The 15,726-nt window shown below is 45.3% G+C and overlaps 1 protein-coding gene across 1 annotated transcript in view; it reads right to left on the bottom strand.

The window, feature by feature from the left end:
* Positions 1 to 8,354: 8,354 nt before the first annotated feature.
* The window catches only part of LOC119168700 (DNA polymerase theta-like), a 323,110-nt gene continuing 315,738 nt past the window's right edge, over positions 8,355 to 15,726 (bottom strand). The window contains exons 25-26 of the mRNA XM_075867640.1: positions 14,718 to 14,984; positions 8,355 to 10,877 (exon numbers count right to left, since the gene is read on the bottom strand). Coding sequence (XP_075723755.1) covers positions 10,699 to 10,877; positions 14,718 to 14,984 — 446 coding nt within the window. The 3' untranslated portion in view covers positions 8,355 to 10,698. The remainder of the gene's footprint in view (positions 10,878 to 14,717; positions 14,985 to 15,726) is intronic.

Genomic DNA, 15,726 nt, shown 5'->3' with positions numbered 1-15,726 from the left:
ACGTCGGCTCGGTGGACGTGGTCAGCAGCTCCGGTCTTTCGAGGGAGCTCGCTGTACGGGAGATGTCCGCAGGACCACTGTTACAGAACGAGCGCTCAAAAAGGGCGCGCCGCCAAATTCGCGCGACGAAACGCCGGAGTAACCCCGCTGCGAGGTCAACGATAAAAAAAGAAAACAAACATCCAAAGGCTCCCCCCCCCCCCCGGCGCGCGACTCTCTCCCTCGGAAGCGTGGGTTCGTCGACGAACCTCCTCTCATCGGTGGCAAACCTCCTCTCATCGAGCAAGCACTGGATTTTTCTAGATGGAAAGGGGCGGGGCGATGCCGGGTTGCGTCATCCATCGCAGACGGCCTTCGAACCGTCTCGCCCTCTCCCCGGCCTTCGCTGCGTGTCGCGCTGACGAAATGATGAGAACTTTCTGGAATCTCGCGCGGAAGGTATTTAACCGAGCAGCGGAGATGGGAAAGCAGGAGAAGACGGAAGTTAGCGCCAGAGCGCGCGTAGACGGCGAAGGTTTTGTCCGTAGAGACAAAGCAGGAGAAGAAGAGGATTTCCACCTGAGGGGTGAAGGCTCGAGCTACAGACAAGAGCGTGTGTCTACCGCTATCGAGCGAAGACGCGTGGCAACAGCTGCGTGTGTGAAGCCGACGTGTTTCCGGCGAAAACGTTTGAAGCTTGGAGAGCGGCCAATTGAAGACGCGAGGTTTCCTGGAAGAGAAACTTCCGGGGTAGCGGAACGACAACAACGCTGGACTTTGAGTGAGTGATTCTCGGAAGAGTATCATTCAGACTTTTGTTCCAAGGACTTTGGACTGAATAAGTTTCCTGACTTTTTAGTCTTTAAGTGTCTTGGTTGTTCAATGCATGCGACTGCATTGTAGTGCGTATCGTTGTCTGTGTCCGTTGTTTCGAGTGTGGCTGATTGTACTGTGTGGTACGCTGTTTGATACATATTGGTGACATATTGTACTCAACTATTGTGGAGTGTGCATACTTGTGTATTGTTTTTGATCTGCCATTATTGAGAATATAATTTTGTTTGTTTATCAACTCTCCACTCTGACTTGTTCTTTGGGCCACAGCCGGCGTCCGCTGGCGCGCCAAAAAAGACCACTTCTAAATTGTCCACGCTTTCGTGGTGCGGTTCGGGGGGCCAGTACTTCGGCCCTTGGAATTAGCCCGGCGATCGCCTCCCGAATTAACAGGACCTGTGTGACAATTAATCTGGCGTCCGCGACAAGGATTTTTTGGTGCACAGTGTGTCCAAAGTAGTGAGAAAGAGCCTCGAGTGTTGATAGTGCTATTGGAACAATTTTGTGTGTTGCTCAGTGTTCTCGTTAATGAGTGCAGGGGAGTGTTCCGATAGACTTATTTAGGCAGATACTTCTTGCACGCTGCAAGACTTTATTTGCGACACACAATGGATCTCGAAACGTTAGTCAATCTTGGTGAGAAGATGGGTCTTTCTGTCGCCGAACTACGGAAGTGGGTCACCCAGAAGGAAAAAGAAGAAAAATATAGGGCTAAAGAAGAAAAGGCAGCTGAGCTGGAAAAAGAAAGGTTGGCGGTTGAAAAAGCCAAAGCGGAAAAAGCAGCTGAGTTGGAGAGAGAGAGAGGTTGGCAGCTGAAATGGCGAAAGAAGAAAGAGAGGCAAAGGAGCGACAGCTGAAAGAAGAAAGAGAGCAGCAATTGAAGTTGGAGCTGGAGAGATAAAAGTTGGCAGCCGAAAGGGCGAGAGAAGAAAGAGGGCAGCAATTGAAGTTGGAGCTGGAGAGAGAAAGACTGGCAGCTGAGAGGGCGAAAGAAGAAAGAGAGCAAAGAGAACGGCAGCGACAGCACGAGATAGAACTCGAGTGGCTCCGTTTGCAACAGTGAAGTGAAACTCCGGTCCAAGCTAGAGTTGAAAGCAGCGAACGGGAGAACCACGGCTTCCGCTTGAACCCAAGCAAGCTGCTCGCAGCGTTTGATGAAAGGAAGGACGACCTTGACGCGTACCTTCACAGATTTGAGACAATTGCAAGGAGCCAGAATTGGCCGGAACATCAATGGGCAACTGCTTTGAGTACTTGCTTGAGTGGTGAAGCGCTCAGTGTGTACGGTAGGCTGACGCCGACTGATGCAGCCAACTATGCAAAGGTGAAAGCTGCATTGCTGAAGCGATTTAGATTTACTGTGAAAGTATTCCGGGACATATTGCGGACAGGAAAGCCAGCTGATGGTGAGACGGCTACGCAGTACGCCGCCCGACTTAGCCATTAGTTCGACAGATAGATTGAACTTTCGGGGACAGCGCAGGAGTACGATGAGCTTAGAGAGCTCCTCATTAGAGAGCAATTTCTTACCAGTTGCCACCCAAGCCTGTCGCTGTACTTGAAAGAGAGGAAGGCAGAGTCACTTGAAGGCATGCTTGAATTGGCTGATCAATTCTTGGAAGCGCAAGGGGGAACTAATTTGGCCAAGGTGAAGAAGGGGTGTCCCGAAGATTCGAAGAAATCGGCACCCGAACAAAAGAAGCGTGCAATGGAGAGTATTCCGCGATGTTTCCTGTGTAACCGAGTGGGTCATCGCGCTAACAACTGTCGAACTAACTTTACGAGTCCCACGGTCGTAAAATGTTTCAAGTGTGGTCAGACTGGGCACAAAGCAGACGCTTGTCGTAACGGAGTGAGTCAAACTCACCAGGTATCCTGTGTGCTAGCAGTACCGAAATTCGATGGTGATGCCGTCACCAACGGATTCGTAGAGTTGAAATATGGGGAGAAACTTCCTATTGTGGGTGCTGTAATGACAAAACAGCCAACAGGTGTTACGAAGGGAATGCCAACACTGCCTGGAAAAGTTGCGGGCAAGAAGATTACGGTGTTAAGAGACACCGGTAGCTCCACGGTTATCGTGCGGAGAAATTTGGTACGGGAAAGTGAGTTAACAGGCAAAACGAAACCGGTTTGTCTAATTGACAGTACGGTTCGGATGCTTCCCGAAGCAGAGATTGAGGTCGAAACCCCGTATTTCAGCGGGAAGGTTACTGCTCTATGCATGACGACCCCCCTGTACGACCTCGTCATCGGAAACATCGACGGGGCACGAGGGCCGGATGATCCAGAACGATTGGAAGAAGACCCGAAGATGGAGCCCTCGCCAACCCAGCGACCGCGAGATACAGTGGAAGAGCCTTTCGTGACGGATCTCACTCGAGCTCAAGGTGAAGCCGCGGCGCAAGAGACAGTGAATGTGAAGATGATCGTGTTGAATGAGTTCACATGCTGGGCAGCTGGACTTACGTCGGCACGACCTCAACCGAGCGACAGTGTAAAGGTGACGGAGTCGGCCAGCCAGGCCAAATGTCGTGACAAGAACAAGCGGGTGAATAACCGGGCAGGATTGGTTGAGCGTCACGACCCCTTGACAATGTCGGAAGTGACAACGATGGCTGAGACGCCGCCTCAGATACCGTCGTTGGAAGGGGCTCGCCGGAACAAAACGAGGATAAACAATAAGAAGAGATCGAGAGAGTACCGCAAGAAAGGGCGCAAGCACCGCTCGAAATGCACAGGATAGGTGCTGAGGTCAAATCGGAATGCGTTTGGCAGGGCTGAGTGCCATATGTTGTGTTAATGTTCTTGTTATCCTGTGTCACAACTCTATGTCGAGCGAATCAAATAGTTTGTTGCGGTGATGTGATGTATAGTATTGTACAATTGTGGTAATGAGAGAACTTTGTATATTTGTATTGTTTGGAATATGCGATGGAGTATTGTATTCATGTACCTGTGGCTATATTCTATGTGTTGAGATTAAATTGCAATGTACAGTTGTATTGAGTGATCTATGTGAATGTAAAGTGTCATGAGCGACGGTTTGTGTTAGTCTTTCAGAGTGTGTGGTGACTGTTCGCGCTCGTTTGTGTGGTTTTGAATATTATGAGATAAGATAATATTCTTAAAGTGGGGGGCAGTGTCACAGAACGAGCGCTCAAAAAGGGCGCGCCGCCAAATTCTCGCGACGAAACGCCGGAGTGACGCTGCCGCGAGGTCAACGATAAAAAGAAGAAAACAAACATCCAAAGACTCCCCGGGCGCGCGACTCTCTCCCTCGGAAGCGCGGGTTCGCTGACGAACCTCCTCTCATCAGCGGCCGAGCAAGCACTGGAATTTTCTAGATGGAAAGGGGTGGGGCAATGCCGGGTTGCGTCATCCGTCGCGGACGGCCTTCGAACCGTCTCGCCCTCTCCCCGGCCTTCGCTGCGTGTCGCGCCGACGAAATGATAGAACTTTCTGGAATCTTGCGCGGAAGGTATTTAACCGAGCAGCGGAGATGGGAAAGCAGGAGAAGACGGAAGTTAGCGCCAGAGCGCGTAGAGTATTCCGCCGTGTAGTCGGCGAAGGTTTTGTCCGTAGAGACAAAGCAGGAGAAGAAGAGGATTTCCACCTGAGGGGTGAAGGCTCGAGCTACAGGCAAGAGCGTGTGTCTACAGCTATCGAGCGAAGACGCGTGGCAACAGCTGCGTGTGTGAAGCCGAAGTGTTTCCGGCGAAGAAGTTTGAAGCTTGGAGAGCGGCCAATTGAAGACGCGAGGTTTCCTGGAAGAGAAACTTCGGCGAGGTTTCCTGGAAGAGAAACTTCGGGGGCAGCGGAACGACAGAGGTTTCCTGGAAGAGAAACTTCGGGGCAGCAGAACGACAGAGGTTTCCTGGAAGAGAAACTTCGGGGGCAGCGGAACGACAACAACACTGGACTTTGAGTGAGTGATTCTCGGAGGAGTATCATTCAGACTTTTGTTTCAAGGACTTTGGACTGAATAAGTTTCCTAACTCTTTAGTCTTTAAGTGTCTTGGTTGTTCAATGCATGCGACTGCATTGTAGTGAGTATCTTTGTCTGTGTCCGTTGTTTCGAGTGTGGCTGATTGTACTGTGTAGTATGCTGTTTGATACATAGTGGTGACATATTGTACTCAGCTATTGTGGAGTGTGCATACTTGTGTATTGTTTTTGATCTGCCATTAGTGAGAATATAATTTTGTTTGTTTATCAACTCTCCGCTCTGACTTGTTCTTTGGGCCACAGCCGGCGTCCGCTGGCGCGCCAAAAAGGACCACTTCTAAATTGTCCCCGCTTTCGTGGTGCGGTTCGGGGGCCGGTACTTCGGCCCTTGGAATTAGCCCGGCGATCGCCTCCCGAATTAACGGGACCTGTGTGACAACCACTCACCCAGAACTCGCGCCTGGCCACGCCGTGCCCCGAGGACGTCAATGGCTCGAGGACTGGAACCCGGCCTTTCGTACCTCGTGCGAAGTTGCGGGCTCGCCCTAGGCTTCCTTGCGTCGTCTTGCCGGCGTCCGATCAGCTTCGTTCTCTGCGAGCGTCTCCTCTTCTTTTTTCAATAGGTGCGCTGCAATGCCCCTTCATTCTTCTCATCTTCCAGGTGATGTGGCGCTGTTGTCTGCTATGCTCGCATTTTTTTAAGCTGCTACATCATAAAAGGGTTATCATTTATGCTAGCCGGTTGCTATCCAAGGCCAAAGCCAACTATTCTACAACAGAAAAGGAGTGCCTTGCCATTATCTGGGCAGTGTCAAAGTTGCACTTCTACCTCTACGGCAGACCTTTCCACGTTGTTAGCGACCACCACGCTTTGTGTTGGCTAGGGAAGTTGAAAGATCCTTTGGGTCGCCTCGCACGTTGGAGTCTCAGATTTTGAGAATTTGACGTGACTGTTCTTTACAAGTCTGGAAGAAAACACTCCAACGCCGACTGCTTGTCTGTGCCCCCGTCGAATCACCGGCGCCCGACGGCCTGGATGAACACAGCTTCTTAGGAACAATAACTACTGACGACTTCGTCGAGCAACAGTGAGCTGACCCGGAACTCGGAAGCCTTGTAGAATACATCAAAGGTAACAGCCCGACTGTTCTGAATGTTTCCAAGAGAGAACTGGAGTAGTTATTTTTGCGAAACAGAGTTATCTTAAAAACTTCTCGCCCCTTCAAGCCGACCACCCCCTCGTGGTTCCTTCAGCAGTGAGACCAGAAGTACTTGAGGCCCTACACGACGACCTGACGGCAGGACACCTTGGTGTTTCTCACACGCTCGCGAGGATATAAGAAAGGTACTATAGGGTCAGGCCTTACCTTCAACGTTGCTCTTTACATGAGGACATGCCGAGACTGTTAGCGACGCAAGACACCACCGAAAAGGCCAGTAAGTTTTCTTCGCCCAATCAAACCACTTCGCCGACCATTCCAACAAATCGGGATAGACCTACTGGGGCAATTTCCGACGTCGAATTTCAGAAACAAATGGATCATCGTAGCTCCCGACTACCCTACCTGCTACGCCGAGACAAGAGCCCTGCCCAAGGGTAGTGCATCCGAGGTAGCCAAATTCTTCGTCGAAAACATCGTCCTGCGTCACAGTGCTCCGGAGGTCCTCATCACCGACAGAGGTACGGCGTTTATTGCTGAGATAACCCAAGCGATTTTGGCATACAGCCAGACAAGCCACCACCATAAGACAGTGCACCACCCATAGACCAATGGCCTCGCTGAGCGCCTAAACAAGACCATCGCTTACATGCTGACCATGTACATTAACGTCGAACACAAAACATGGGATGCCATCCTTTCGTACGTGCCGTTCGCATATAACACTGCCGCACAAGAAACGACATAGATGATGCCGTACAAATTGGTCTGCGCAAGGACCCCGGCAACGACACTTAACGCAATGTTACCCAACGTCACTGACGAAGAAAACCTCGATGTGAGCGAGTACCTTCAGCGCGCCATAGAAGCCCGACAACTCACCCGCCTCCGTATCGAGAACCAACAGACGATGGATTGCCCCCGTTACAATCTTCGGCAAGGCTTCGTGGAATACCAGCCCGGAGAATGTGTTTGGGTATGGACGCTGATACGCCGACGTGGACTCAGTGAGAAATTTCTGCAACAATATTTTGGACAATACCGGGAAATTCAACTTCTCGGCCCACTCGATTACAAGGTTATCCCCGACGGCACCACGAACTGTCAATGACAATCGATCGCGACCTAAAGTCATCTATGCCGCGCGCCTGGAGCTGTTTCGTGTGCGTTAAAGAACTGAAACAATGTAATTTGTTGTTGCTATTGCTCTATCGTAATTTATTGCTTGTTCTTTCTTACACTATTTTTTGTACTTTCACATTTGGCTAAAGCACCGGGTCGATGCCTTTTTCAGTGGGGGCCAATGCCACGTTTCTTTTCTCATGTTTTGTTATCGCCCTGTTACACTATCTTCAGTGCAAACTGCACCTGGGGTGTTAAAAAGCTTTGAGGCAGCACTAGATCATTTTGTTAAGGCTACGTCCACTTCGTGAACCTTTCAGATTATTCTGGAACCAAGGTCGCTGCTAGTGATAATGCTACAATGTTCGATGGCAAGTGTATAAATGCCGACACGCTTTGCCGCTTGTCAGTTGATCGACGGCCGATGCTCTGTTCGCCGCTATCAGTGCCAGTGTCTTAGTTTCCTTTTGCGTGGCCACAAGTTCGGCCCGAATAAACAGTTTCTTCTTCGACGTGGAGTCTGCTTCCTTCGTTCACGTCACAACCCGAAGACAATATATATATATATATATATATATATATATATATATATATATATATATATACATATATATATAAGGGAACTAAGTGTACGTTTAAGGGCTCGTTTTTCCGTGTTTTGACACAATAATAATGAGATCTAACAGACAATAATGCCAAGGAATGCATAGGGGAAGTTATTAGACCAATTTTATTGTAAATGCGAAGAAAGAAAATTGGGTGAAAAGATAACTTGCTGTGAGCAGGAACTGAACCTGCGACCTTCGAATAATGCGTTATCTTCGGAAATTCAGGCCATCTGGTGTTTGGTAACGCCCACAGTACAGGGACATTTTTACAGCTGCACAGTTCTTGCCTGTCTGCCCTAATGACCACTACAAATTGCAAGGGTAGAGCATGTTTGTATTTCGATTTTGTTTCTTGTTTTTTGTTTTGTTTTCTTTTTTTCCCTCTTTGAAAGACCGTGAGAATGACGTCTTGGTGACAGCTCGGCGCAAAACATGCAATTTCTGCCAAAATGCAGCAGGATGTAGCAGGTCTCACCTCTTGGCTCAGCCTCGCACAATTGGTACAGCCATCACATCACTCGTTACAATGACAGCATGCCCTAAAAAGTGTTATTGCATAATAAAAAAATGTGCAAACAATTAATCCAGGGAGCATCAGATGGCAGCAAAATACTTCACAATGAGGAAAATAATGAATAATTTAAGTGTATCTCGCCGATCCTCGAAATAAGTTTCTAAAAGAATCATACTGGAAAGCAAGAAATAAGGAATCTGGGGTATAAAAAACAATACTACCAGTAAAATTTATTATTTTCAGAAAATATACATTTGAATATATTTCACATTTTACATTATGAACCATAATTCTTGACAGAAACTTCAGCTGGAAACTCCACAAAGACTCATGATAATGCTTTGCGAGAATCAATAACAGGGAGCAGGCAAAGCAAAATAAACAACAAATAAAACTGAATAGAGCGCAGACAACAGCGTATTACCAGTTCATGCTAATAAAAAAACTTCAGTAAACAGAGTTACAAATTGATAACTTGTGAACACATTCATTCGGCATTGAATCATTTAAGTGCTACGTACAGACTCATGTACACAACTTTTATTGGCTGATTGTGTCCACCAGTAACTCAGACAGAGCAGATAGATGCATAGATGCTTAAATGAAAGTGAACCTCGTGGTTAATAAATCTATTTTGATTGAACTTCATTTAGAAGCGTACTGTTTCAGATCTCACTTTGCTGAAGGCACTACCTTGCGGTGTGAGGCATTCAATGTGCCACTTTCAGCAAGCCAAATAAAAAATGACCTTCTTTTGCTCGAACTGAATATAGGTGAAAATGAACTTACAGCCCATTTCCAGCTTGAAATTTCCAGAAAACAAAATGTGAATCATTACTGCATAAATACCAATTAAAGTAAAATTCATTTAAAGACTAAATACAATGAAACTTACAAATGACATGTTTTGTAAATGTGATGCATTTCCAGGCAGTTACCCCATATACTCAACTGTAATGCAACCCCAATTCTAATGCGAAGGTTGAATTTTGATTGTGTCCAAAAAGATAGTTCTATTGGTATTCTAATATAATTCACCAGTCAACTTTAGGTAGCGAAAATATGGAAAGAAAACTTGCCTAACATTCAAGTAAACACAGTACTTATAGGTCACACTCAAAGGATTAAAGAAATGCTACCTAGATATAAAAATATGCTCTAAAACTTAACCAAACCGCACAGCCAAGGAATTTACATTGAACGATTAAACTTTTTTGTCAACATAAAAGAAAATGCATTGCAAGAGATTGTATAATGTAATAAATCTTGAAGATATGTCTCACTTTCAAAGAGTGCTTAACAGCGCAAACGACAAGAGGGAATAGAAGAGACGAGACAGAGCATTGACAGAGCACCTTCGTTTGCGCTGTTAAGCACTTTTTATCATGTTATACCAGCACGCCCAATCCTATTGTCTCACTTTCAAAATAGCACCAAAAAGATGCAACTCAAAACAACTCTAAAATATCCTAAATATGGCAAAGATAAGATAAATTACAGTAAAGATTTCATTCTTTATCACGACCATCATCTTCAAAAATAAACTTTATGCATGACATGATCAACACAGGAATGTAAAATGAGATTATTACATTTGAAACTAATGCAATTAAAATTATAGTAGCACCTTAATTACAAGTGCAATAAATATGCTGTGCTGGAGTAGAATGCAGCACAGAAAACATGCCCAGAAACACAACTTTTTTACAGTAAGAACAGCTTTGATTTCATATCTTTTTCAGAAAGTAACCTGTAAAAATGTGTGCCCAGCAACAACTTAGCTACATTGTCATCTAGCCTCTGGCCATTGCTTGAAATAAAATTATGTATATATTCATTATTTCATCAGTGATTTGAATTTGACATTGCATTCAAATGTACAAAGTGATAACTTGAGCCAGATTATTGGTTCAGCTAGGTGGTGATGCATTGCAGGATGCTCAATGGTGAATAGAAATTCGTGAAATAATGTGATGATGATAATGATGATGGTTATAATGCCACTATTTTAGTATGAATACCTTGTCTCAAATGGGCTATCCCGGGTGTTTCAGGTAATTAAACTTTCAGGTAGTCTTAGATCATTCAACATTCCAACACAGGCAAATCAGCCGACCTCAGCTTTAAAAGTGGCCACGACAATGAGGTGGTTGAGAGCTGGCATTGAAGCAAGTAGCAGTGGCAGCGATGTACGTGTAGACAAGAACATCAAGTATGTCACCTGCATGCATGAATTAACAAGCTTTCTGTAAAAAAATATTGCATGGACTCTTTTTTTTTTTTTGCAGTGCGCGATAAAGATAAAATATGTCTATGGATTGCGAGGACTGCTTCACCAATGAATGCTTCATGTCACGGTATACACAGCCAACACGGACATTGGGGAGCAAAATTAAATAAACTAGTCACACCATTTGAAGAACAGCATTGGCCATGTGCTGCCTGACAGTAATTGTAGCAACGTCAGTGTTCTAGAGGCCACAAGCAGCAATAATTTGAACAAGGCAGTCTGATCTGCCATTGGTCGTGGACCTCACTCCAGTTCATCGAGATGAGCCCAGTTGGGCCCAGCACGAAGCCGCACCACGAGAGGAACGGAAAGCTCGGCCGCCTCCTCCATGGACTTGCGCACTATGCCGGACACAGTGTCGAGATCGGCTTCACACACCTCGAGCAGAAGCTCGTCGTGCATTTGAAGGACCAAGAAAGCACCTGCACGGCAATTAGAAAAGTTGGTCATTTTTTGGACAGGTAGCTCAAACTGATTCAGTAAAAGTTCCATTAAGCAATGACACTCGACTTCGATATAATGAACCTGGATATAACAAGTTATTAGCCATAACAAAGTAAATGAATCGTTTTGTTGTAGGTACTACAGTGCTAACAATGTACATGTATAACAAATTTACTGATATAACAACAAAATATTTTGATCGCAGATCTAACTTTGCTATAACAAGGTATGAGTGTAGATTTATTATTGCTCATAATTCACTAGCATAATGAGAAACACCACATGAGACCTTTGACGAAATAATCAGTAAATAAATGCTAATGTGGCCAAGGCACCACTTAGACCACTGGAAAAATGTAAAAATTTACAGCTTTGGAACATAACAGTTAAATTCAATCCTTGCCATGGTGTCCAACAAATCACCCTGCTCTATTTTCTGGCCGTCACAAACGCTGTCTACTAGTTTGCACAGATTGGTTAGACCTGTGGTTCTGATGTGGGGGTTTGCAAAGACATCTTGAGTGTTATGTGAAACCCATGCCCTAAAGAAAAAAAATAAAATAACACATTTTTCGAAGGCAGTCTATGCACCGTGACCACTACCCCTTGTGACTTTTTTTTTTTCATGCGTCAGTGCATAACACTTTTCCCTTGCTGTGAAGCTAACTTAGGTTACCTGTTCTGAATGAAAAAGCTGCGGAAAGTTTTTGTTGCACTTTTTTTATGATGTGAGCATACTTTATTTAAATTTGCATATTTGAAGAGCAAGCTAGAAACAGGTTTAAAGGCACTGTAAACCACATAACTTATTCACAAAAAGTTGAGATTAAATTGGCGTGGCTTAAACTTTCACCAGTCTCTGCCAGATAGATACGACACACCTATTTCACATTGCATGTTGTTTTAAATTATGGGGTACTTCTCCATTTCCCCGACTGCAATGGGTGTCCCATAACTTCCATTGGCCCACAAGAAGCCCCCAAGAACGTCCATGGCTGAGAACTACTGGGCTAGAATATGTCATCTTGCTATATGTGCTACATCTCGGAAGCAATATCTGCAACAACACCAACTAGGACATACGCATTGGACATAGACATCTACTGGTGCCACAGATTAATAATAACTCCGCTACTGTGAACAGACACCAAGAGTTGCAGGAGCCCTAATGCACCTCTTTACTCTTCTGGTGCCAAGCATACGGCTTGGCTGTTGTGCACCCCAGCCCTGTAAATGAGAAATTTCGATGCCAGATGAAATATGCAACATCAAGTGTGTAGCTGGTGTTGCATATTAACTGCTGCTATCACATAAGACTTAGATTGGTCAAGCTGAACGTCTTACATTGAAGGGGTCATGAGCCACCCAAGAGGCTGGATGAGAGAATGCATTCTTCCGTTAACAGACACTGCTATGAGCAGCTCAGCCAAATCTTGAAGTCGACCGCAGCAAAACATTTAGAAGCACAAAGATATCGTTATTACAGGTGCCCTCGTTTCACTCGAATGGCTGTGCTCACTTTCTTTGGAGCTGCTGGCACCTGCTACCTGAAGCCTAACAACTGATAACATGCTATTGGCTAATAGCCAATCAATGGTGGCATTTGCACAAGATGCGCTTCTTGCTACTGGGTTCTGCGACAAGTCGGCACAGCACTCCATATTCTCTTAACGTTACACAATGAGCCACATCCGCACAGAGGATTCACAATAGGAAAGCGCAACCACATTCATAACTTGCACTCAAGGTCATGATGCATGCTCACAGCCCCGTTCCCCGTAGTTATATTTCCCAGCTGAGCTTGCAGTGGCGCATTTATCGCTGTGTCTACCTTGCGGACTGTCCACTTTGGACTTCACTGACTGGCCGGAACTCGATCAACATTGTGCCCCTTCTTTACATTTCATTTTTCGCAAGGACATTTTAATGTCACGAAGCTTTCACAAATCTTGACACAAATGAGAGAGACAAAATGTGTTTCAAAGCAATGAACTCCGTTTTTCCCAGAGAGCTTCTTTCAGACACACATCTCAGAGGTTGTACATGAAATCTAATCATGTCCGCCCTTCAATTAAGTTCAACACAGCTGCCCACCTAACATACCTGGAAGGTTAGTACGCGTTCCCTGCATTGTTCTCGAACACCTGAACTCGTTCATACGGGTGTTCATACTTGTCAAGTTTAATTAATGTTGAATTCCAATTGCAGAGTCCGAGCAAGTTTTGTGTTCCTGTTAGGGCAGGTGTGTTTCGATGGCAGAGTGAGAGCGGCAGTCAAGTGTTCCAATGAGGGAGACGAAGTAGATTCAGAGCACAAGTGGCTCCGAGGGGCAGAAAAAGTTGCTCAACTGAAATCGGCGGAGTGAACCGGAACTCGCTGTGCCGTGTTCTCGTGACGTTGATGTCACCGGGTGTTTGATCACTATGTGAATTAACCCTTATACGTTTGCCCAGTCGCGTGTTTTGGCAGTAATAGTGGACGACATGGCCAACTGGATAAGTCAATTCATCGCAGAGTGACAGCAAACAACTGTGTACGAAGAATTCGAAAGTGGAATTAGCGGAATGGAATATACTACATGCAAGGTATTCTGGGCAACTCAAGGACTTCTGCTTCTACCTTGCTCCCCATTCGTGCCCCGGTAGTGCTGACTGTGTTCCAGTGACAGATTCGGAGGCGTTCCTCTATGCCAGAGTCGATTGCTCGCTTGCACAGTTCATCGGCTGCTCCAAATTTGTCATTGAAATTCAAGATAGGTGTCCTGTTATTGTACATTTCCTCTACCAGCTTTATCTTTGTGCTGGGAATGTGCTGGCAGGTTCGGTGGGTCGATGCAGTCAATAGCAGCTTGACATTCTAGCTCAGCACTTTTTCGGCTAACTGAATGCACTTTGCCAAAGTGGACATGTCCACAAGGTGGACACAATGAGAATAACTCCCCAGTATGGTCATCATGCCAATGGAAGAGAGGACGTGCTTGAAGCACTCAACAAATACCAGCAACTCTGCTCATTCTAATTGAATTTGAGAACTTTTTGTGGCAATCAGTTCGTGGGGTAATCAATACTGGGATCACTCGTTGATTACACATAAAAGTGGTTCATGATCTCTTCACCCGTAGGCATGCTGCCCCGTAATGTGCATAACACTTGATGATGCACAAGCACAATTTATGGTATAAGCATGCGTGATAATGAGATGAGCTTCCAGAGCAAGGGTTGTGATACGTTTATACGTCCACCCACAGATGGCAATTTTTTTATATTATATCAAAACAGCATTCATACAAAAAAAAAAGTGAGTCAATGTCATCTGTGTATGTTGCATGATTACAAAAATAAGAAATTACTGAGCAACAATTTTAATGATCAATAATTTAAACAGTTTTTGAAAAAACATCTTGTGCGCATCCACTTCCAAAAGCTCACGCTTTTGCAAGACAACAAAAATAAGTTAACTCAGTGTAATAACTTCATAATACGGTAACCAGTTCTTAAACACAGTTTTTTTGCAGCACATCAAAACAAACAATTCCAAGACTACTTGGAGCTCCGACTGCACCTTAGACCAGAACAAGTCTAAATGTTGTCAAAGATTTACGAATGATAAAATTTTATTTCAAATTGAATTTGAATTGTCTAGTGACATATAGTGACCAAAAGTAGGTATGTGTGCACAAGAAAACGTTCAAAGTCATGGAGTCGCACCTAAAGTGAATGTTTTAGTAGGTGGAGCCAAAAATAGGCCTAATGGCCACATTTTTGTTCTGTCATCACACCTTTCGTAAACACATTTGCACTACCAGCTACAAAACGTACCATGCAAAGGTGGCTCCTCTGGTAGCAGACCCTTTGAGTCGGGAAAGCGTTGTGCGAGGGCATCATCAAGTGAGATGAGTGCTCTTCGGAGCAGGTCTGCGGCTGAGCCCTGCACAGCCGTGCTCAGCACTTGACGCTCGGCCTTGGCCCTATCCCTGTTGCTGCCACTGTGCAAGTCTGCCAGGGGGCGCCTCCTACCCAGCAACGTGCACACCTCGTTTGTGACACGGGCGCGCTCCAAAAGTCTGTCGGCATATCGCTGCAAGCCTGTAGTCAGTCGGAACATTTATCACTTCACGTATATTCGCCCAGGAGATACAACAGCTGTGCTGAAATTGAACTTTCTCAACCAAACCCTACAACAATTTTTTTGAGCATGGTCAGAAAACGCTGTCAATCCCTAGTACGGTTTCCCGGGAACAGTATAGCGCAACATGCAGCCTAAAATTTACAATTAAGTTTCCAAGAGAGCTGGAAATCACTCACTCTTCTCTTGAAAAATGGTGTCACATAATCAAAATGACCATGCCATAAACACAAACTTCATGGCCTTCAGGTGATTTAAACATCCTTAGCTGCATATTAACAGTGACGGGATGCCAAGATATGCCTATGCTGCACTCTGTAGAGCTAGAATCACAAACAGTATAGAATTGCAGCAGCATGCTTGTAATCACGCTGAAAGTGAGCTGCTCATTCAGAGAATATATGTAAAAAAAGTTATCAAGGTCATGATGGGCACTGGCAAAATATTGTAGCTCCTTGCTCCTTTGTCCTCCCAACCTGCGTAGCTTCCAGAACACTTGAGCACTTGCCAGTACGAGATGAGAGAGAAGGCCCTTGAGGAAACAAATCTCCGCGATTCTCTGCGATGATGACTAAGTATTTATAGCTCAGATACTGATACTAAGTGCAATATTTCAATAGGAAAAGATGCAAATATAACACATTCTTGGTAAATTTTTACAGGTTTATGTGGCAGATATATTGCATTAATAGTATTGAGCTT

Source organism: Rhipicephalus microplus, chromosome 6 (genome assembly GCF_043290135.1).
Source record: "Rhipicephalus microplus isolate Deutch F79 chromosome 6, USDA_Rmic, whole genome shotgun sequence".
Classification (NCBI taxonomy): Eukaryota; Metazoa; Arthropoda; class Arachnida; order Ixodida; family Ixodidae; genus Rhipicephalus; species Rhipicephalus microplus.
The sequence above is the reverse complement of the archived record's forward strand: the minus strand, read 5'-3'. Positions and strand labels throughout refer to the sequence as shown.